We start from the raw sequence: 23,065 nt of genomic DNA, 5'->3' as shown, positions 1-23,065 counted from the left end.
CCCGTCATAGCTTCGCGCGGGTGGACATAAGCTTTTTTATATTTTTACCTTTTATTTTTTAATATTTTTGTTGCTTTTTTCCAACATGTATAAAATTTGTCGTACTATTTCAACTTATTTACACAAAAACCGTAATAAATTATATACCCCAACCTTCCGCATTAATCCATCTGTCGAGTTTATAACGAACATACAGACAGACACAGTCGGAGGACTTTGTTTTACAATATGTAGTGATATATTAATATTATACATGCGAAAGTAACTCTGTATATTTGTTGCTGTTTCAACCAAATTTAAATTAGTAGAAATGTATGACGCAATTGTGAGCTTCAAGGAAGGACATACTCTATTTTTGTACACCTAACACCTGACAACCAATCCCTAAAACACAACAAAGCCACAGGTCTCAATTAGCATTCACTACATTATTTAAAGTTAATAGATTCATTAAAAAAGTTCGAAAGGTTACTATACAATTAGTGAGTATATGATTGATAGCACATCTTGGAAATGAAACGATCGCCTCCTGGCTATTTCTATTCATATTCAATATGTATTTAATTTGACAAAAAAAAGTCCCGCTGATTTTCTTTCACCTGTTTTTCTCAGGTCAGGGTGGTAGTGTTTTATTATATAATTTTATTTTATAGTGAAAGAACGATCACAGTGGCGTGCAATTGGAGAGAACTATAAATATACTAGACAACCTCCATGGTCGAGTGGTGTGTACACCGGTTTTCGTGGGTACGCCACTCTGAGGTCCCGGGTTCGATTCCCGGCCGAGTCGATGTAGATTACCATTAGTTTTCTATTTTGTCTTGGGTCTGAGTGTTTGTGGTACCGTCGTTACTTCTGATTTCCATAACACAAGTGCTTCAGCTACTTACATTGGGATCAGAGTAATGTATGTGATTGTGTCTCATATTTATTTATTATTTACTATGTCAGGCGGTGGACGAACATGGCCTATTGGTGATGATGATTGTATAGTGTTTTATTAGTATTTGAACATCAATAAGTAAGTATAATGCTTCTACAAAGAATAAAGGAATTTGAGTTTGACTTTGAGTAACAAAGATTCATGTGTATTACATTTTAAAGTCACACTGACCAAGGTATTGTTTATAAGTACAAAATAGACGAAGAATTCCATCGTAGAACGTCAGAAAGTGATGTGAATGACAATAATGACAGCAATATATACACAGGTAATTAATTTCGGTCAATAGATCACGGATGATTTTATTTTTCAAGAATATTCGATAGTATACTGATGTAAAAGTAATAAATGTACTAGATGAGTTCCTTAGTTCAAATTTTATGAAACCGATTTATATTTTTTTTATGGTATTGGTTGGCGGACGAGCATATGGGCGATCTGATGGAAAGTGGTCACCATCACCCATAGACAATGACGCAGTAAGTAAATAAATAAATTAAATATTAACTATTCCTTACATCGTCAATATGCCACCAACCTTAGGAACTAAGATGATATGTCCCTTGTGCCTGTAGTTACATTGGCTCACTCACCCTTCAAACCGGAACACAACAATACTGTGTACTGTTGTTTGGCGGTAGAATATCTGATGACTGAGTGGTACCTACCCAGGCGGGCTTGCACAAAGCCCTACCACCAAGAAAATATACTAAGACAATATATAGTATACTAAGACAAGTAACTAAGATTATAAAATTGCAATTCCACGGAGAAATGCTGCTAGCTACCTATTTTTGCCATCATTGTACGCAATCATTTGTATTATAACTATTTTTTTATTTACACATATTTAATTATAACTTAGTATTGTTATTATTCCATGTGTGAGAATTATCATGACTTGATTTATTAAAAAAAAAAGTGACAGTCAACACGTACTAGTCCGTCACATCTGTATTACGTTTTCTTTAAACGCAGTAAAGTAAGTAAAGTAACAGCCTGTAAAATTCCCACTGCTGGGCTAATGGCCTCCTCTCCCATTAAGGAGAGAGCTTGGAACACATTCCACCACGCTATTCCAATGCGGGTTGGTGAAATGTACATGTGGCAGAATTTCAATGAAATTAGACACATGCAGGTTTCCTCACGATGTTTTCCTTCAACGCCGAGCATGAGATGATTTTATAAACACAAATTAAACACATACATAGTGGTGCTTGCCTGGGTTTGAACCCGAAATCATCGGTTAAGATGCACGTGTTCTAACCACTGGGCCATCTCGGCTCATAAATCATTCAAATGTAGAGGTAACTGTTATTCGAATTCTCATTTTAAAGTTAATCTTTACTTATTCCTCTACTCAATGTTTTGGCTTCAATCTTCTTAATAATAAAATCAAAATTATAAATACTTTTTAGTATAACCTCATTACCTGATGAGTACTTCCTTAGTCATGAAGATAATTTAAAAAAAAAAGCTGTCAAACAGCGAGTTATGAACAGAAAAGGATCCGCAGTGAAAGGAGCGGTCAATGTGTTACATAACAAAACCAGTCTCCGACCGGACTCGAACTGGGACAAGTGGAATTCCGCTGGTTTATTTACCAAAAAAATTGAGAAACACGCCTCTAATGTGTTAGTTGTTGAGTGTTGCCATTTTGTTTTGTTAAGTAATGGGAAATATTAGTAATACCTATTTATTTTTAAAATTACTTAATCACTTTCGAAATATTATATTTTATAATAATTAATGAAACCATATATAAAACATATTTTTTAAATCGTGTTTATTTTTTGACTGTGAGAACGGGAATAGTTTCATAGTCTGTTTAAATTTCGAACGTCCTTTAAAATTCAAGCTATTACGAATTATTAAGACAAACGTATATAAGTATATAATTAATTAATATGGAGAAAACACGCTATGCTTGGATTTTGAAGTAATAAAGTTAAGGGCGAAATTTATTTAATACACGCTTATCTGCGAATTTAATAAAAAAAATAAAAGCCATTCCAATTGTAAATGACATTTCACCAGACAAACATGCACAACATAAAAACTACTTACTTATATACAGCGATATAATATCTGATGAAAGAGTGTAAGCACATAAAAATGCATATATAAACTTGTATATCTTATGGAATAACTTTAAACTTCATACTATAGGATAAAAATACAGATAAATAATTTCTTAACATGTATATTACTCGTCTAAAAAAATAATGATGTTCTATATTCAAATTGTCTCGCAAAAGCACTTTTGATCGTTATGTTACAATATTTAATGAAATGTAAAGTTACCACCGGTTTGGAAAGTAGGTTCTACCGAAAACAGAAAACCTAAGAAATTAAGTAGTTAAATACAGAAGCAATTGCTATGATATCTACAAGTATGGCTATTATAGCACCCTTATTAAAAGACACACCAAAACTTTCTATCGTAACATTCGGTTAATGTAAGAAGCCTTTTAAGGCGTTCAATGAAACTTTGTTAATTTAACTTCTATGTGTAACGAAATAAGATTCGTTATTACTTAAAAAAATAATATCGAATAAATCATTACGATCCGTTTACACGCAATTAATTTGAATATACATAACAAAGTTGCACTTTCACTCTCAAACAAAACGAAAATTTCTAACTGTTGAGATGATATGGTTTCTTTGGAAATTTCTTTTTCATTTATTGTTGTTTATTTTTAATTAAAACGTTGTATTACTCGATTTTAATGGGTAGGCAATGCAGTTAATTTTACGGAGGTTTTGAGAAACTTCCAATAAAAGTTACATCTTTGTTAATCATAGTTTTTGCAATAATATATAAAGTGATAAAAACTCTGACAACACTAGACTGAAAAGATGATGATGATGAAGATATCGTTCAGGAATTTATATAATGTGAATGGAAGGATTTTCACTGACTCGAAACGGGTTCAAACCAAGTCAAACACCAATGAATTTCAGTTTTAAATAATTCAGTGTTATGACCAAATAGTTATCTTAAAATTAGACCGAACCGAGGCGGTTCCCAGCTCAGTGTTTATTATATCAGAACTCCGTCAATTTGCAACCGATTTGGAAAAAACGATTTTCGTTTGGGCGAGTAGACTTCCCATATAAATTTAAAGACAAAATTACCCCCTTAGGGTGAAAGAATACAAGATAATTGTGTTGTTATGTAAATGTAGACAGTTTCTTTTTTTATATTAACTCTAAATATTTAAAAGATTACCTAGCATGGTGTTTTGATCAGCAAATCATAAGTGTTCGATGTTACGCGTGATAATTCGTTATGAGAGTGTAACGGTGTTATTGCATTGCTTACGATCCGTCCACACTTGTCACGAAACGGATGCCTTAATCGGATACCGAAGTGTTTACTACGGATGATAACAGTACATACAATAGAACATACCGTAAGAATAACTTCCTAATTCGCCGCAAAAAAATATCTTAAGCTAGTATAACATGCGGCTTCGCTCGTGATTTAGGGTTTTGGTTGTCATGTGTTAGACAAAAAGTAGCCTATGCCCTTTCTTAGAGTTCAAGTTTACTTCACACCAAATGTCATCAAATTCGGTTCAGCGGTTTGGTCATGAAAGAGCGACAGACAGAGTTACTTTCAAACAACAACAACAACAACAGCCTGTAAATTCCCACTGCTGGAACATATTCCACCATGCTGTTCCAATGCGTGTTGGTGGAATACGCATGTGGCAGAATTTCTATGAAATTTGTCACATGCAGGTTTCCTCACGATGTTTTCCCTCATCAGCGGTGACGAGATGAATTATAAAGACAAATTAAGCACACGAATCAGTGGTGCTTGCCTGGGTTTGAACCCGCAATCATCGGTTAAGATGCACGCGTTCTAACCACTGGGCCATCTCGACTCTTTTGAGTTACTTTCACATTTATAATATTAATATAGATTGTCGGGAAGTGATATGGCCGTTCCAAAGATAGTAACTTAGACCTTAATTTATACCTTATATCTATAAAACCTTAATGGTCTGAAATTGAATCAAATTTAAAAATTTATTAAATATTAGTGAATCGAATAAATTATCTGGTAAATGAAGCAATCGATTGTGTTGGTTTAGTGTGTTTACATCACTATCTATACGATTATTATAAATGCAAAAGTAACTGTCTGTTATCTATTTATAGTCCGTTGAACTGGTGAAGATGAAATTTGGTATGAATATAGTTTGAGTCCTAGGAAGGACGTAGGCTACTGTTTTCATTTTACCCCTGAAGTAGGTATAATGGGGTGTCGGATAGTATGCTTCGTTTAAGTACAATTTTATAAATTTTTCGTGGTTAAATCTCTCGTAGTAGCTAGAGAGGGTAAAGTGTGGTGGGGGTAGATGATTGAAACTCGTCCAGACGTCAGATCGTGACAACGACAGGTGCGACTCTCAAAACCGATCGCATAATAATCGCGCATATTATAAGCGGTATAATACACGCGTTAAAACCTAGTATTTTTTTATTTAAACCTATATTACGTACAAAGTAAATTTTTATGCATTTTTTTTTTCACGAGCTTTTGAAGGCCATAGTTATATTTTGACTTCACGATCGATGTCGTATCCCATTAACTTTGTATGCAAACATTTTACGAAGCGATTTGACGGATAAAAATTTACTTGTTGGTACTGCTTTGCGCTAGCCCGTCTGGGTAGGTAGGTAGGCCACCCACTCATCAGTTATTCTTCCGCCAAATAACAGTACGCAGTATTGTTGTGTTCCGGTTTGAAGGGTGAGTGAGCCAGTGTAACTACAGTCACAAGGGACATAGCATCTTAGTTCCCAAGGTTGGTGGCCCATTGACGATGTAAGGAATAGTTAATATTTCTTACAGCGTCATTGTCTATGGGTGATGGTGACCACTTACCATCAGGTGGCCTATATGCTCGTCCGCCAACCTATACCTACCATAAAAATAAATGTTAACGAAACAATACTCTCAGAAAGTAATTAAAAAAGTCAAGGATTTAATCGTGAGAAGAAAAAACTACTTTTACATTCACAGTACTAAATCCAAGGTAATGTAAACAATAAGATTACATTTTATCAATACAGTTAAAATAACATCCATTAATATTGTTACAAAATCTATTCTAAAACTGAAGATTTATTGTACTAAGTTAATAAAATACTTCATATTATATATGTGCATAGGTATATTATATATATTAATTATTAATAACTAAAACTTCTTTTATAAGCTTGGATGAATAGCAAGGAAAAGAATTACAATCTTTATATTTAAAAAAAAAAAGAATTATTTATCACCATTATATTCATGTTTTAAAAAATGTTTTCGCTGTATTAAAATCTTGTTTAAATATTAAAATAAGTAAGAAAGTAAAATTAATTTTAACATATTAAATATTCATTATTTGTACCTCCCAAGCATCATTTATAATCTAACTGAGAGGGTGAGTAAGGGTATACCGGCAGAAGATTCAACATCGTAGTTCTTAAGGTTAATGACACATGGGTCATATTTAAAATGAATATCATTTATCGAATTACCAATTTTATGGGCACTTAAATGGCCCATTTGACAGACCACCTACCTGTACGAAAAAAAAAAACAATTATTTACTTATATATGCTTGCCACAATTATATTCTATACAAATATTATTTATAAGCTTGCTACAATTATATCCTATATAATACCTGCTTTTTAATCTATATTTCGTGCTAATTCAATAAAAGAATTATACAAAAATTTCCGCTTATTACAATAGGCAGAACGATTTCATCGTAATTATTGTAACAATTGATGACTCAGGATTAAATTCCATGAGTTAAGTCAGTCATCGCCGCGTCTCTTTCTCGCTAATGGTCAATGGCACATTTATATTGCTTTCTGCATTGTTTTATATAACGCTTAATTATTCCGACAAGCCAATTTATAATATAAAGTTATTATAAATTGTTAAGGCATCGAACTTCTTCAAGATTGTTCCTGCTTCCCAGTTCACAAGGTTCGCCTTCGATCAGTTAGGTTTTTGAAATAAAACTAGTTATAACGGATTTGAATCGCGTATATTAATTATTGGGATGTCAAAAATATTAAAATAAAATGAAAAAAAAATTAATATAAGCGATTCAAATCCGTTATAACTAGTTTTATTTCTATGTGTAATAATCGCAAAAATTTAAGACAACAGTTAGGTCTTCCACATTCAAATTCTAGGTATTCTAAAAAATAAAAAGATTATGTTTATATTTTAAAGTTTCAAAGCGTCAATAGCAACACCGATCCTAACTCCTTGAGTCATTGTCGTTCTCACTCCTAGGAAGAGTGCTAAGCTTAAAATGAGGAATAAATAGGAATATTAATAATTCCTTAATTAATTTGGGGCTATTGCTACTATTTAAAATAAGGTCCCGGTGTTGCCCGTTTGAGAAAAATAAAATACAACACATTTTCAATTAAAAAATAAGTAAAACCTTTACAAATCGTATCAAAAAATGATATATTATTTCATTTTGGGACAACAATACAATGACATATAATATAATAATAATAATAATAGACACACAGCTCACTCACATCAGCTAAATTTCCACTGATAATAATAACACAATCATTAAAATTTAACGTAAAAATGAAATAGATAAAATATATCTACATGAGTTGGGATGGCCCAGTGGTTAGAACGAATCTTAACCGATGTTTTCGGGTTCAAACCCAGGCAAACACCACTATATATATGTGCTTAATTTGTGTTTATAATTCATCTCGTGCTCGGCGGTGAAAGACAACATCGTGAGGAAACCTGCATGTTCCAAATCCTGTCCTTAATGGAAGAGGAGGCCTTTTATATAAACATAATCGAATCAGATTGATTATAGTAAAGCAAACCTCAGTTAGGTAATACAAATAAGAATAAAATTTTCATGCGGATCAAAATAGCGTAACACTTTAAGTCAATTCAGTTATTAGTTTAATGGCTTTTAGCTGTGCCGATAGGGCACAGATTACTTCGCCAATGTCACGTAGGATGGAGAAGACACGAAAAAGAGATAATGCTTTTTTTTCATAAATATATATGTCATATTCCAACTTTGAAATATTTAGTTAGTCACTTAATAACATAAGAATTGATAACATTAAATGCTTAAATATATACAAATATGAACTAAAAGTAGTTACTGTATAAATCTTGACCGCGTGGAATGGTGGGAAGAATGCTAGCATTTCCCCGTTGAATCGCAATTCCGATCCTCTGGGCAAAAAACGAACCTGCCCTCCTGTCACCAGTGGAGGCAATGAGGCGAGGTGTTATACTTTTTATGAAGCTCTTTGCACCACTACTCCAAGGGCCAAGCGTTTCGACAGCAAATGGAAAAAAAAAGTAATTTGATATAATACACGAATATTTAGATCCTCTTTTTTTATTCAGCTTTTTCCACAGCGGCACCGGCTCTTAACATTGTTCCTCGGATATGATATTTGTTAGTCACTTTTGCATATTGTAATACATGATAATTATGAGAAGATTTCCCTTCTTGTTCCATTATGGTATCACTAAAGAGATTGATTGGAACGTTAGAGTTACTGTATGTATTTTTGTGAAACTAAAACTTACTTGGTGGTAGGGCTTTGTGCTAGCCCGCCTGGGTAGGTACCACCCACTCATCAGATATTCTTCCGCCAAATAACAGTACTAAGTTGTGTTGTGTTGTTGTGTTCCGGTCTAAAGTGTAATGTACAGTGTAACTACAGGCACAAGGGACATAACATATTAGTTCCTAAGGTTGGTGGCACATTGACGATGTAAGGAATAGTTAATATTTCTTACAGCGTCATTGTCTATGACAATGGTGACGACTGCCATATACAAAAGAACGATATATGAAGTTTCTTTCAAATGAATACAACTGTCTTTCGATAGTTGATATTTTATTACTGAGATAAGTTTCGTTTGATTTTATCGCATTTACGAAAGTACTAACCTGATTAATATGAAAGTTATTGAAACTTAGTTTTTGAATTACAACTTACATAATAACTAATATATATATTTCAACTCATTTTAGAAAGATGACGTCAGACATATTTTAAATAATTTTGGCGATCGGATTGTAAACTACATACATAATTTTTTTGTACAAATATTTCAATTTATGAAAGGAAAGTTTGTCGTTCACTGACGTTTTTAAATTTTTGGGTAAGTATCATTATCAAGTGTAATTATTATAACAAATACTCTTTGTTAAAAACATTTAGAAATTAGGCGCTTTACAGTGCATTAAAACACACACAAAAATTCATGGCCTTCTTATTTTCATCATCGTTATTGGCTAAAAAGGAAACATCTTCTTTCTTTTATTTAAACATTTTGAAACGTAGTTTGAGTGTGTTGCACACGAGTGTCAATTCTAACACTTTCTCTTTTTTATAATTTCCACGCCTTCATTCATGTGAATACAATGGGCTATCTTCGTTTTGGGCATCGGACGTGACACCCGCGTGACGTCAGAAAACGCCATCTCTTTTTTTATTCATAATATTGGTAGACGGGAATATGTGCCAATAAACAGTAAGTCACTAGCGCTCATAGACATTGGCGCTGCAAATAATATAAACCATTCCATACACTGTCTACAACATCACCTTTGGCTTGCTTTTATTTAGGTGTTAAATTCTTTTTGCCAATAGTTATACGGGCTCACTCTCACTTCGAAAAGAACCACAACACATAGTACCTAAATAAACAGACTTGCATAAAGTCTTACCTCCAATAAACTGGTTTTGAAAATATAATTTTTGAATGGGATTATTTCAACTATGTTTCGTTTATAAAATATTTGAAGACAGAAAGAGAGAAAACAGTTTTTAACAAAACAAAAAATTAACAACTTTGTAGGAAAAGGTTTGCAAGAACGAAAATGTATCATATAAATTTAGACGGGTATTTAATTATCCTAATTTTTATTTTAATTATTGTAAAATTGTAATCACGGAGTTCAATATCTTACCCTTACCAGATTGTCTCCGCGAATACATACTAAAAACATAAAAATGATTCGTCAACTAATACAGAAAGGAAAATGTATAACTAACCGTAATCCGCAATAATATTAAGATATGTTTTGTCTGTTCATATACAGTGTGTGTGTGTGTGTGTATATGTGTGAGTGTGTGTGTGTGTGTGTGAAAGGCTATTTCAGAACAAACGAAATTAATACGATGTAGGAAGCAGTCCAGCCGAGCTGCCCGCACGTCCGTGTGGATGCTCACGTTCTCGTCCATTACTACGCACGTAAGTTTTTTCAATGACTATAAAGTTTTTGTATAACATACGTGGGCGGACGAGAAAATAACCATCTCCTATAGACAATTTAAGAAATATTAACCATTCCTTACATCAACAATGCGCCAAACTTGGGAAATAAGATGTTATGTCCCTGTAGTTACACTGGCTCACTCACTATTCAAACCGGTACAAAACAATACTGAGTACTGCTGTTTGGTGGTAGAGTATCTGATGAGGGGGTGGACTTGCACAAAACCATACCACTAAGTATTTAAAAGTAAAAAAAGTTGCGTTTTAGAATTATTTTTTTTTATGGAATAGATGGCAAACGTGCAGGAGGCTCACCTGATGGAATGTGACTACCACCGCCCATGGACATCTGCAACACCAGGGGGCTAGCAGGTGCGTTGCCGGAAATGAAATGAATTGAAACAAATCTATCAACTACACAAGGTGGTGACTGATGTCAAGGGGTTAAAGATAAGAATGACTTCAACGAGGAAGAGACTCCATGTTGAGTAAAGTTATTAAGTACCAGTGATGCATAATTGTTGATTCGTGTTATACAACTTATGAATGTTCGGATACTTCAGCATTGGACAAAAATAACTCATTAAAACTAGATAAGCAAGCAAGATACCATTATTATTATCATTAACTAAATTCAATGAGGTAAAAATGTAACGTTAGTTAAAATTGGATTTCACCAAAATTACTGTTCACGGTCACATTTGTAATTGTCCAAGAGTTTCCGAATAAATTGTACCACAAAAACCATATGATGTAATCCGCGCCCTTGGTTTAGATAATTTTGGGTGCTGTGGTTTTTGTTTTAGGCAGCGTGGGTTTTGTAGTTTCTTAATAGCTTCTTAGGAACGACTAAAGCGATTGGGGCTTGCTCTGGCAGACAGATAATGCATAAAGAGTAACTTAAGCTACAACAGTATATTTTATTCAAACGCGCTTGAAGTCACGGGCACAGATAGTAAACTATCTATAAAAATAATATATATTTTTAAATTGCGTAGGTAAGTGGACTGACAAATTGGCCACCCAGTAAGTCATCATTGCTCATAAATATTAGCTTTTTACCATTCTTTACATAGCCAATGCGCGATCAACCTTGGGAACTTAGATGTTATATCCCTTAAGCCTCAAGTTACACTGGCTCACTCATTTTCAAACGCAACTTGATCATAGTATATTTATATAAGTATATTGAGTTGACTACTCCGACAGATTTGCACAAAGCCCTGCCACTAAGTAAAACATTATGTAAATGTATAAATTTTAATTTATTGCTAATATTCCCGCAGTTACGATTCCAAATACGCGCTCAAAAGTAGTGAGTAATTTCTAGTTTTTAAATCGCTAATCACGACTGATGGGACGGTATTTTTGTTAATTCACAGCACGCGAGTGCTGAGAATGAGCACATCTGTAACTAAAGGTCAGGATCATTCCGACTTTCACATTATAAAAGTGATATATTCATTCATTCACCAATCTGAAGAATTTGAGTTGTTCCACACGTATCTTAAGCTACTCCCATAAAGCAATACAGTCAGTTGCACTGAAGCTTTTGTTTGAAATATTTTTGGATATGCCCAATAATTTTAGTGCTTTTGCCTTGTAATGCTTTATTATTCAATTAAAAAAATTTTTAAATAACAATAACACTTTGTCTATCTTAAGAACCTAACAAGTGTCCTTCTGTTATATTTTTTATATTTATTTTATATCGTAAACTTTGGACCAAGGTTTCAAATGTATGTTTTTATTATTATTAATTATAAACATACATAAATTTATACCTTATTGACAATAATTGTCTGTACAAGAACATATTGACCATAAAAACATAAGTGCCGTTATTGATCCCGCATAACATTAAAATTGAGTGGCATTCAAAAGTTTAAAATAGATACAAAATTTATTAATAGTATTCGGAATAATCCACATTCCGAGCCAGTAGCATCTTCACATTAAACTTACAAGACAGGTTTGTAACGTGACGACTCAAAAATATTTACTTTTTTTATGTGGCAAACGAGCGGGAGGCTCACCTGATGGAAAGTGGAAGAATAGCACCGCCTATAGACATCTGCAACACCAGACGGTTTGTTGCCGTTGCCGGCCTTTAAGGAAAAAGTACGCTCTTTTCTTAAAGGTTCCCATGTCGTATCGGTTCGGAAAAACCGTCGGCGAAAGCTGGTTTCACAGAATAGTTGTGCGAGGCAGAAAACGGAATCGTGCTATTTTGGATTTTCAGATATTAAGGTGGTGCGGGTGAAACTTCGAATTTTGACGAGATGTCTGAAGGTGAAATTCAGCAAAAAAATTACAATTGTATATATTATGTATATGCATAATTATTGTAAACTTTAAAAATATCTACTAATAAAGGTTGCGATGTCATATAGGCATCTATCTCTTAGGGAATATAATATTTTCCTTTTACGATAAATTACATGGAATTTGCAAATCTTTACACTTCAGTTGGATTAAGCTAAACTTACTGAATATAATTATAATAAGAGTAAAGAGTCGTTATCCAGTAGTGGGACGCAGGGTGATAACAATTATAAGTTTACTTCTGTGTTAGTGTTTCTTTTTCTGTGTGTATGTGTATTTGTGTATGTGTAACATTGCCACATTTTAGTTTATTACTAAATCACATTGTTTTTGGTTGTTTAAAAAATAAGATAAATTGTAAACAAGATATTCCTTGAGACGTGAAAAGGCTCTGACTCAGTATGGAAAATACCACACTGGGAATGCTGACAAAGCCCTAATAGAGTACAGTATATTAAATAGCAATTTATTATATAATAATATACTAAGGAGACTACCTAACATACGTGTATGTTAAAGCTTAGTTAGTTTTGTGTACTGCATATTGAAAACAGATTATGATATGGAATTGCCCTAAAAAAAAAAAATTTAAATTTGTGTCTAAAAAATTATAATGTTTGAAATTAAACACACTGATTCCTATCCCGGTTGTTTTCCAAACAGTATTATTTTACATTCCAGCAGTAGTATTCTGTAAGAAGTCACGTCGTATTTCACTGGACAAATGTTAAAAAAAGTGACTTTAACAGTCTATGTTTCATATATAGATAATATATCACGATCAAATCGTGAGTTATGAGTTCGCCTAAAAGAATACTTCTTCGCACTGATATCGTGTGAGTACATATTATTATTGCAGATGTGATGAAAAGTAACATTTTTTTTTGTTTATAATGCCAAGGGTACACGTTTTTGGGTTTAGGTACCGACTGCACATTATATACAAATATAATAATTATATACTTCAAATAAGTGGCGTAACTTTTAAATAAGCATAAATTTTGATCAATACTCTATACTATATCAAACTCCTAATTGCGTAAAAAAATTTCGTTTCGAAATGTATAAAAAACCAAATTTTATTAACATAATTTATTAATTTTATATGCTATTACAAAACGCAACATAGTCACCGTTTGACGATATTACATAAACATTAACATTAAAATATGTTTACCTAATTTTGTAACACCATAATTATAGCTAAAACAGAAAAAATACAGATTATAGTAGCTAAATAATCATATTCATATATTAGGCTGTACTAAAATATAGATACAAAAATACCTATGTAAACAATAATTACTGATTACACAGACAATAAAATAATTTTAAAGCCATACTTAAAACTATGACGTATTTATGACCAATAAAAAATATTTAACGTTTGAAATTGGAATGCTAAGTAAGCTTGTTTATCAATAACAGTTAGACCTACTTATGTATTTCTCTTACTCGAATATTGAAACCGTTACGTTTAAAATAAAATTTTGTAAAGTAGGCTTTTTAGTATAAGAACGATGGCAGTATGTCTATAGATAGCGAAAGACAAATGTATAAAGTAGTATTTTATTTAATCAGTATAGCGCGTCATCTCGGAGGCGCGCGTTCCCTCATTCATGCACCTGGGCCACTTTCTCCTACCAACCTTGATTTCTTACGGCGCCTGCGCACCAAACGCGACATTACCTCAAAACGATGGCATTTTCGTCACAACACAACGAAAACTTTTACTTTTCCCGTCCACACGACGAAACTTTCAAAACCGATCGTTCCCATATTTCACAATGACAGATTATATAAAATTTACTATACGTACACGGAAACTTGCGTAATAAAATCAGTGGCCATTTAATTCGCATTTACCGTAAGCGCTTCCTTATTCCAATATCCGTTTTGATAATTAGAAATGTACTCACCGCAATTTTTATTATGATCCGATTTAAAGAAAAGTCACAAAAATAACTGTTATCACAGACACTAAAAAAAACGTCACTGCCACATAAAATGGCGCGAATTTTCGCGCGTAAACACCGATACCTTTGTAAGTTAAAGTCAATAAGAAATTAAAAAAAAAAAAAAGAAATAAAAATTTCAAATAAAGAATGCGGTTCGCCACGTACGGATCGGACTGTGGCTGTGCCGGCTGTGAGGCGTTGCGTCTCAGTCGATTTCTTGTTTACAAGCATTTGCTAGTCAGGGCAAGCCGATCGGAGGAAAACACGACGGACCGGGTTGCATTTCCGCAGTACGAGACGTTCGTTTCAAAACGGCGGCGTAATAGCCATATTAACAAACATCACTCAGAATGGACATGTCGTAATGTTTCTGGATGCTGATTTTCGCAATGTAAGTAAATAAACTTGTAGGTACTTAATGCATACATATCAGTTAATGACTTGGTAATTTTAACATCATTATTGTAGCTTGGCTTACGTAAAATATTATCTAACTACATAACTAACGTTAAACCAGATGATTTATTTATTTAAAAGTCCATTGACTACAAAAACAGGTAATATTTTTCTTACAAACACAAATGATTAAATGCTGCTTCAATACAGATAAAAACGTAAACGCTATGATAAAAAAAACTATTAAGCGAGATTAATATTAAGAAGCTAGCTTCATATATATTTAAGTTTTACATAACCATATATATCATATTTAAATAAAATATGAACAACAATTTAATAATCGCTAAAATATACTGATATATATTTTTTTTAATGAAAGGTAGCAAATTCCTCAATTTGACAACTAATAGCAACTTATAATATTGTTGAGAAGTACATTATGATTAATTAGTCTTGCATACTTTTTATGTTATTGTTCTATTTTTTTTTTCATCCATATTTATAAAAACTTACATCAAGGGATACATACGCGAAAGCCTAATTTTTAAAACATAATAATTAACATGAAGCAAAGCAAGGTTAGTGCGGTGCCTATGCACATAGACAGTGTTAGAAAGATTGATTTTATAATATACCTATGTTAACCTTATATATATGTGCGAAAAAGATGCCGAGTAACCTAAAATATAGTGACCATAATTTTCTCTTCATATTTATCAGTCTGATATAAATAATATAAATTACCTGGCCTAATTGGAGTCTAGTAATGAGTATGATACCATATATCATAAAGGGAACTAGGAGCGATATACTGATAATATTAAAAAAACTGCAATTACTTCGAAGGAATTAAATATAATTATTCAATAATAATACTTAGATGGTTTAGTGGAGTACGGAATTTCGAACACAGTCAACGAGAGTCTGTACATTGAGTGTTCGACTACATTACTACAAGCTCTTTTAATAAATTAAAAGGAAAGTAATCGACAGATCATGATAACTACGAAATCTATCTTCCTAAAAATGTTGTGTTTTTAAAAATCGTCTAATTTTGATTTGCAAATTAAATTTTAAATTACTTTTTTAATGTATATTATTTTGTTTTTTATAGTCCTTTTTTTATGATATAGTTTGGCGGAAGAGCATATGGGCCACCTGATGGTGATAAGTGGTCACCGTTACCCATAGACAATGACGCTGTAAGAAATATTATAATTCCTTACATTGTCAATGTGCCACCAACCTTGGGAACTAAGATGTCATGTCCCTTGTGCCTGTAGTTACACCGGCTCGCTCACCCTTCAAACCGGAACACAACAATACTGAGTACTGTTATTTGACGGTAGAATTACTGATGAGTGGGTGGTACCTACCCAGACGAGCTTGCACAAAGCCCTACCACCAAGTCCTAGTCATAATGAGTTACAATATAAGAAAATTTAATCTAATTTTAACTATTGTGTAAAACATTTACCGTATAATATCCGTATATACCGTTAATATACCGTATATTATTTACATAAAAAAACAGTATAGTTTTTTTATGTAAATAATAATAATAACATATTTGAATTTCCTGTTTTTCATATTAAATACTTTTCTCCTGTTAATAAAAATATACTTAATTTCAGCAAATGATGATTGCTATTTTTTTTTATTTTATGTTTACTAATCAAACAGAACAGTAACAAAATGTAAAGAAGTAAGTATAGATTGCTCCATTTTGGCAAATTTGTTTTTACAACAACACTCTGTAAATTCCCACTGCTGGGAGCTAAAGGCCTCCTCTCCCTTTGAGGAGAAGGTTTGGAACATATTCCACCACGCTGTTTCAATGCGGGTTGCTGGAATACACATGTGGCATAATTTTAATGAAATTTGTCACATGCAGGTTTCCTCACGATGTTTTCCTTCACCGCTGAGCACGAGATGAATTATAAGACAAATTAAGCACATGAAACAGCGGTGCTTGCCTGGGTTTGAACCCGCAAATATCGGTTAAGATGCACGCGTTCTAACCACTGGGCCATCTCGACTCATCAATTTGTGTTTGAGCTTTACTAATTTTTTTCTAAATAACCTTTCTTTATTTACATTACTCTTATGGGCTTTTAGAGGTAAACTGAATATATATCTAATTGAAAAAGTGTCCGAACCGAAATTATACAAATAAGGGCTCTTTTATACATACTCGTATATTATGGCATAGGTGACAAACGAACAGGAGTTACTCGGTGGGAAGTGATTGACCGCGCCCATCAATTATGTTGTAGTAAACAGATATGTTATTAACGCGCAAAAAGTGAAGACTAGAAAACGTCCTAATTGGGACGTTTGCCTTCAGACGTTTTACGTAGTAATACGTTTTGCGTAATTAAAACATCTAGTTATCCCTTTTACTTATTGTTTTTATCAAGCTATCCTTTTTACTTTTAACGAAATGTAAAAATAGACTAAAATAAACGGTCCCCGGCGCGGCACACTTTTTTCTGTTGTTTAGTATGGATATAACATATCTCTTTATTAGAATATCATTGGCGCCCATGGACGCCTTGCAACAACTCCGATGAAACAACAGTAGTTGCGTTGCCAGTCTTTAAGAAATTAGTAGGCTCTTTTTGAAGGTTCCCAAGTGTATTGGTTCGGAAAAACCGACTGGAAAAGTCGACGAAAGCTGGTGCTACGAAATGGTTAAAAATACCATAAAAAATCGCACTGTTGTGGATTTCCAGATATCAATATGAAAATTTACCAAAATATAAGCAGGTAGAAATAATAATTTATGCGGTATCTTATACATTTCTAACTTTCTCTGCCGGTATCTCAGTGTCTATTACAATATATTTACGATATTCTTAAATTTCATAATTTATATATAAAATATTAAGCTATAAATTTCGTACGGAAACAGTTTGACGTAACTTGTCAATTTTCAAGATTCAAAAATGTCATTTCGATTTGATTATTAGATTTTAGGTTATGTTGATCTTCTCTCGTTATTAAATAAAAATAATTAACAAAATAATGGCACTTCTTAAAAGTTTTATATTACGTAATGTCTGTAAGTTAAATTTTCTTTTCCCTAATGTCCGCATACTAAAATTACTTGGATATTAAACTAAGAGAATATTTTTGTTTTAGTCTTAACAACACATCGGGCAATCGTATCAACGATACGACCATCGTCGACTGCTCCAGTGGCTGAAGACGACGATGCACCAGTCGAAATCGAAAATCCGTTTAAAAAAGAAAAAGTTCAATGCATTCTTTGCAAATTGAATATAGTTCCAGATTATAAAAATTATCGCCTTTTATCTCAATTTCAAAGTCCCTACACAGGAAGAATCTACGGCAGACACATAACTGGCTTGTGTAAAACAAAACAGACATTAGTTGAAGCAGAAATCAGGAAAGCACAGAATTGTGGTTACATGCCCTATTATTATAAAGATAAAACTTTCCTCAAGGATCCAAAGTTATTCGACCCAGAAAATCCAATTCGCTCACACAGATTCTAAATTAACCATAGATTTAAGTAGTGTAGGTTACTATCATGTAAAACATTGTAAAATATAAATTGAACACATTAAGGTGATTTTTTATTGTATTGTAATTTCCTTTATTAATAGCTTTTTTAATTAACTAAATATAATATAATACAGAACTGCCTTCATAATGCCAAAGTACATCCTCCATTTGAAATTTTTAGTTCAAAATTTATTAAAACTATAAAATTATATCTTTTAATATTGTTAAGTACAAAATGTAGAAACAGAAACTGTTTTCCTTGAGTAGTAAGAGAAATTAATTAAATTAATAAATAATACTAAATTATTTTAAACTAAATCCAGATAAAACAATGTTGGCATCATCAGGAGTGTTGAAGATATCATTTTCTGAATCATAACCAACTAGGTCTGGTGGAATTTTTAATAATTGTAAAATCTCCGAGGTGTCCATATTCTGACGATCAGGCATTTTAGTTTTCATTAATTCAAGAAGCTCTGTTAAAGCATTCTGACATCCCTTTTGCCATTTTTTAATCAAGCTTCTTAATTCATCTGTTTCATTGGTCATTGCTTTTGCTAAGAGCATATTTTTCTTCATTTCTATCCTCGCTTTTAATTCGTCAATATCTTTTTGTGTTATTGAACCAGTTGACTTTGATTTAGAAGGTTTTGCTATCTTATCATATGACTTTTTAATTAGTATTGTTCTCTTATCACTTACGAAATCATCATCATCAAAATCATTTGAGTATTGTGATGACTGTACATGATATTCTACCTCCTTGGATTTAGTTTTTTTCTTAGTTGTTTTAGGCTTTGGCTTGACATTACTATTAGTTTTCAATTCAGTTGTTGATGTGGTTTTGTGTTGCAATTTTTTTATTGGCTTTTTATTTTCTTGAAATTCATCATCATCATCATTTTTCTGTATTGAAGATTGGTTTTGTTCTTTATTTGAATTGATCAAAGGAGTGTCGTCCGAATCAGAATCAAATAAAACTTGTGTTATACAGCTATTTTGAGCTGGTTTCAATTTATCACAAGTATCTATTTTATCAATAGAAGATTTAAATAGTTTCTTTTGAATAACAACAAAACATTCTTTAGCTAAATTATCTGGGCTCTTCTGCTTACATTCTGCTATAGTATTTCGCCTATTACTTTTTTCTACTGCAGCCTCGGTGTCGTTACTTTCACAATTAAGTATCTTTGATTTATTTTTAGAAGTTGCTCTAGACAGTTTTGATACCTTTATATTTTTGGGACAATCTGTATTTACATCAAATTTTGTAGAATCAACTCTTTCATCATTGGTTGTTATATTTTTGGGAGAATCTGGATTTACTTCGAGTTTTGTAGAATCAGTTGTTTCATCATTGTTTATTGCAGATATTTGAGCAACCTTTTCATTTTCCTCATCACATTCTTTGGCTAGTAATAAAGTTTTAGACTTTTTTCTCGGTAAAATATTACGACTTCTGTTAATAACATTGGCCCGTGGTGTATTACAGGACGTACCAGCTTCTATACATTCCACATTAATATCCTGAGAGACCTCTTCCTCTTCTGCAAGAAATTTTCTCTTTTTTGTACTTTTTTCTTGTTTTGCTTCAACACTACTTTCTGTACCTGATAAAGGAGAGATAAAAGGCGAAGGACCACTTTTTCTCCAATTACGAGAAAGTCCGACCCTTCGACAAGGGGTCAGTAAAGATTTACTGATACCACCAGGAGTCTTAGGTGATTCGCTTTTGATATTTTTTTGTTTTGATGATATGTTTATCATTTCTAACCTGTATTTCTCAATATTATTCAGTTTCAATATTATTTTGTAAACAATAGCAATTTTTGTCGCAGCTGTCAAGTTAAAATATAAAAGTTCCCGCCAATTTTTGCGTTCGAAAAATCATTCTCAATAACATTTCAAAATATATTATACTTACAAATCATACTATCATGTATAATAAAATAAATAAAAGAGTCTTATTAAATATATTTTTTAATTTGATTTCAATCCTTTTGTAAAATGTAAAGATTAAAAATTAAACAAACAATTATCAATAAAATGTATGTGTAATTCACAAAGAACTTTATAGATTATTTTATTATCATAAGTTATCTGAATTTAGTTTAATCATTTTTACTCATGTCAATATTTCTTTATATGAAAATTAAAAATTGTAGATGTCAATACCATTGTCTATGTCACATGGACATTGATAATCGAACCAATCAAAAAACAAATTATTTCGAGAAAAAAAAACGCGCTTTCGATTTCGACACGCTCCACGATTAGACCTTAAAATTAATTTAGAATCTAAGTGTAAATAATCTATTGCACTAACTTCTCGTTAACGAGGAGTTAAAGATTTTTATTGTGATAATATAAATAAAAACATTACATAATGCCACTATTGCGATTAACTGCTGGTACTTTTGGGCAGTTGCGTACCTTCGCAACGTCATCGGCCCTCGGAAAAAGAGTAAAGACCTTTGCAATATATCGTTGGAATCCCGACGAGCCAGACAAGAAGCCGCACACCCAAAACTTCGAAGTCGATCTAGACGATTGCGCGCCCATGGTGCTTGATGCTCTGTTGAAAATAAAAAATGAAGTGGACCCAACCCTTACCTTCAGAAGATCTTGTCGCGAAGGTGTCTGCGGCTCGTGCGCGATGAACATCGACGGTATCAATACCCTCGCTTGCATCAGTCATATCGATCAAAACCTCTCAAAGCCTTCAAAGATCTACCCCTTGCCGCATATGTACGTAGTAAAAGATCTCGTGCCCGATCTTACTAACTTCTATCGCCAATACCAATCCATAGAGCCTTGGCTGCAGCGCGACAAGGAAGCAGTTAAAGGTGCGGAGACACAGCTACTTCAGGATGTAGAAGACAGAGCTAAACTTGATGGTTTGTATGAGTGTGTACTTTGTGCGTGTTGCTCAACCAGTTGCCCGTCTTACTGGTGGAATGGTGACAAGTATTTGGGTCCTGCAGTACTGATGCAGGCTTACAGATGGATCATTGATTCTCGTGACGAGGCTACAGCTAAACGTTTATCGAAACTGAAAGATACCTACTCTGTGTACCGTTGCCATACAATCATGAACTGCACTAGGACATGTCCCAAAGGTCTTAATCCTGGCCGAGCTATTGCTCAAATTAAAACACTGCTGTCAGGTATTGTCAAGAAGCAAGACCCCATCATGGACCCGGCAGGTTTAGAGAAGCAAACTGCACACAACTAATAATTATGGCTGTAGTTAATTTTTTTTTAAGTTTTTGCCAATATATTAATTTATTAGTTGACAATAATTTGACTTTAAGAAAAGTACAATTTGATAGTTAAACAATACAATAATTAAGAAGATACTTTGATATGAAATAAATGTAATAAAATCACTTAAACAAAGATACAAATGAAATCATAATCTCTTTAAAGCAACACTAAAAATGATTTCACGATATTTGACTCGGTACTTAAGTACGTAGAATTTTACAAAGATACCCTTTATTTTAAAAGAAAAATGAAAGGAAATCTTTAAACAAAACTGACCCTTTACTTGACCTTAATTTATATAAATAAACATTATAACAAGTTTTAGATGATTGTGTATATTAGTGAAATTATCGAAAGTATTATATCAATCTATAAAGTAATCATGTAACATACATTTTATACACATTTTAATTGCAAAATGAGGTTGATTAATGTTAGTTTGGAACGTCCCCACAATGTCATTTATTTAACATCTTTCAAGCGTAAATTATTGTCATTATTTATTTTTCATCTCATTAGGTGTATAAATGTATGAAGTTACATTGTATTATTTTGAATTTTGTTAAATAAACATTTATTTTTTCTGCAGGAGTTTTTTCTTTGCTATTAACCTGAACACAGTAAAGTCTGTGCCTACACTGGGTATATAAATATATTAGTAATTGTATGATGACCTTCAAGTCACTTACGAAACTCGTTTTTAAGAAATGGGCTGCTAATGTAATAAATAAAAATATCTAAATGAATGCAAATTAGGAAATCAACACTAAGACTCATTTAGAAGCAAAATACAAACGAAATATATCTTTGTTTCAATGTGATATTAATTTACTCTGTAATCAAATTGTAGGTGGAATTAAATTGTTTGTTTATTTTTAAATGTGTATCGGATAAAATTACGTAGAATAGATGCTATTTTAATGACATAATGAGCATATACATAAGTGGAACGGAAAGTTTTTAATTTATACGTATTACATAAAATTGTGAAATAACAACTGCTAGAAACGTTTAAGTTCTTAATTTAAATAGAATCAAACAATTTTTCGTTGATTATATTTCTTACATTACTAGGTATATTTTTTAGTGTGTTACTACCTATTATGACATCTATCTTAAAATTACAAATTGTATGGATTAAAATTGTGCCCACAACTAAGGTATGTAAAATAAAGCCAAAAGTAGCATAAACGTATCTATGTTAAATCAATGTTTATAATATATTTAATATTTCTTTGTTTACAGGATACGAATATTAAAAACGATAATTATTCAATGAGTTTCAAATTGACTTTTTTCTTTAGGATATAGGTATCGATTTCC

The 23,065-nt window shown here is 32.4% G+C and overlaps 4 protein-coding genes across 4 annotated transcripts in view; 2 read left to right on the top strand and 2 right to left on the bottom strand.

Annotated features, from left to right (window-relative positions):
- Positions 1 to 14,758, bottom strand: part of LOC124539724 (ABC transporter G family member 23) — a 102,284-nt gene extending 87,526 nt beyond the window's left edge. Inside the window, exon 1 of the mRNA XM_047117065.1 lies at positions 14,507 to 14,758. The gene's annotated coding sequence lies outside the window, so the exon portion shown is untranslated. The remainder of the gene's footprint in view (positions 1 to 14,506) is intronic.
- Positions 14,759 to 17,890: 3,132 nt separating this feature from the next.
- LOC124539698 (28S ribosomal protein S18c, mitochondrial) lies at positions 17,891 to 18,534 on the top strand. Its single transcript, XM_047117027.1, has 2 exons — positions 17,891 to 18,008; positions 18,089 to 18,534. Exons 1-2 carry the CDS (start codon positions 17,972 to 17,974, stop codon positions 18,463 to 18,465), a joined length of 414 nt encoding a protein of 137 aa, XP_046972983.1. The 5' UTR covers positions 17,891 to 17,971; the 3' UTR covers positions 18,466 to 18,534.
- Positions 18,535 to 18,641: 107 nt separating this feature from the next.
- LOC124539645 (myb-like protein X) lies at positions 18,642 to 20,359 on the bottom strand (the record flags this gene model as incomplete). The annotated part of the gene is made up of 1 exon (XM_047116946.1): positions 18,642 to 20,359. A coding segment is annotated over one exon (1,581 nt), but the record flags the coding sequence as incomplete, so codon positions are not given.
- A 295-nt stretch (positions 20,360 to 20,654) lies between these two features.
- On the top strand, positions 20,655 to 22,330 carry LOC124539697 (succinate dehydrogenase [ubiquinone] iron-sulfur subunit, mitochondrial-like). Its single transcript, XM_047117026.1, has one exon. The coding sequence runs from the start codon at positions 20,862 to 20,864 to the stop codon at positions 21,708 to 21,710; it is 849 nt and encodes a 282-aa protein (XP_046972982.1). The 5' UTR covers positions 20,655 to 20,861; the 3' UTR covers positions 21,711 to 22,330.
- Positions 22,331 to 23,065: the final 735 nt, after the last annotated feature.

Source organism: Vanessa cardui, chromosome 23 (genome assembly GCF_905220365.1).
Source record: "Vanessa cardui chromosome 23, ilVanCard2.1, whole genome shotgun sequence".
Taxonomy (NCBI): Eukaryota; Metazoa; Arthropoda; class Insecta; order Lepidoptera; family Nymphalidae; genus Vanessa; species Vanessa cardui.
This window is presented reverse-complemented; position numbering and strand designations above follow the sequence as displayed.

What these genes read in the sequence shown, in the direction of transcription:
- LOC124539698 (XM_047117027.1), top strand. Translation starts at nt 17,972, where the DNA reads ATGGCACTTCTTAAAAGTTTTATATTACGTAATGTCT. An exon ending in TTTTATATTACGTAATGTCT is followed by an intron (nt 18,009 to 18,088) that starts GTAAGTTAAATT and finishes TTTTTGTTTTAG; the next exon opens with TCTTAACAACACATCGGGCA.
- LOC124539697 (XM_047117026.1), top strand. Translation starts at nt 20,862, where the DNA reads ATGCCACTATTGCGATTAACTGCTGGTACTTTTGGGCAGTTGCGTACC.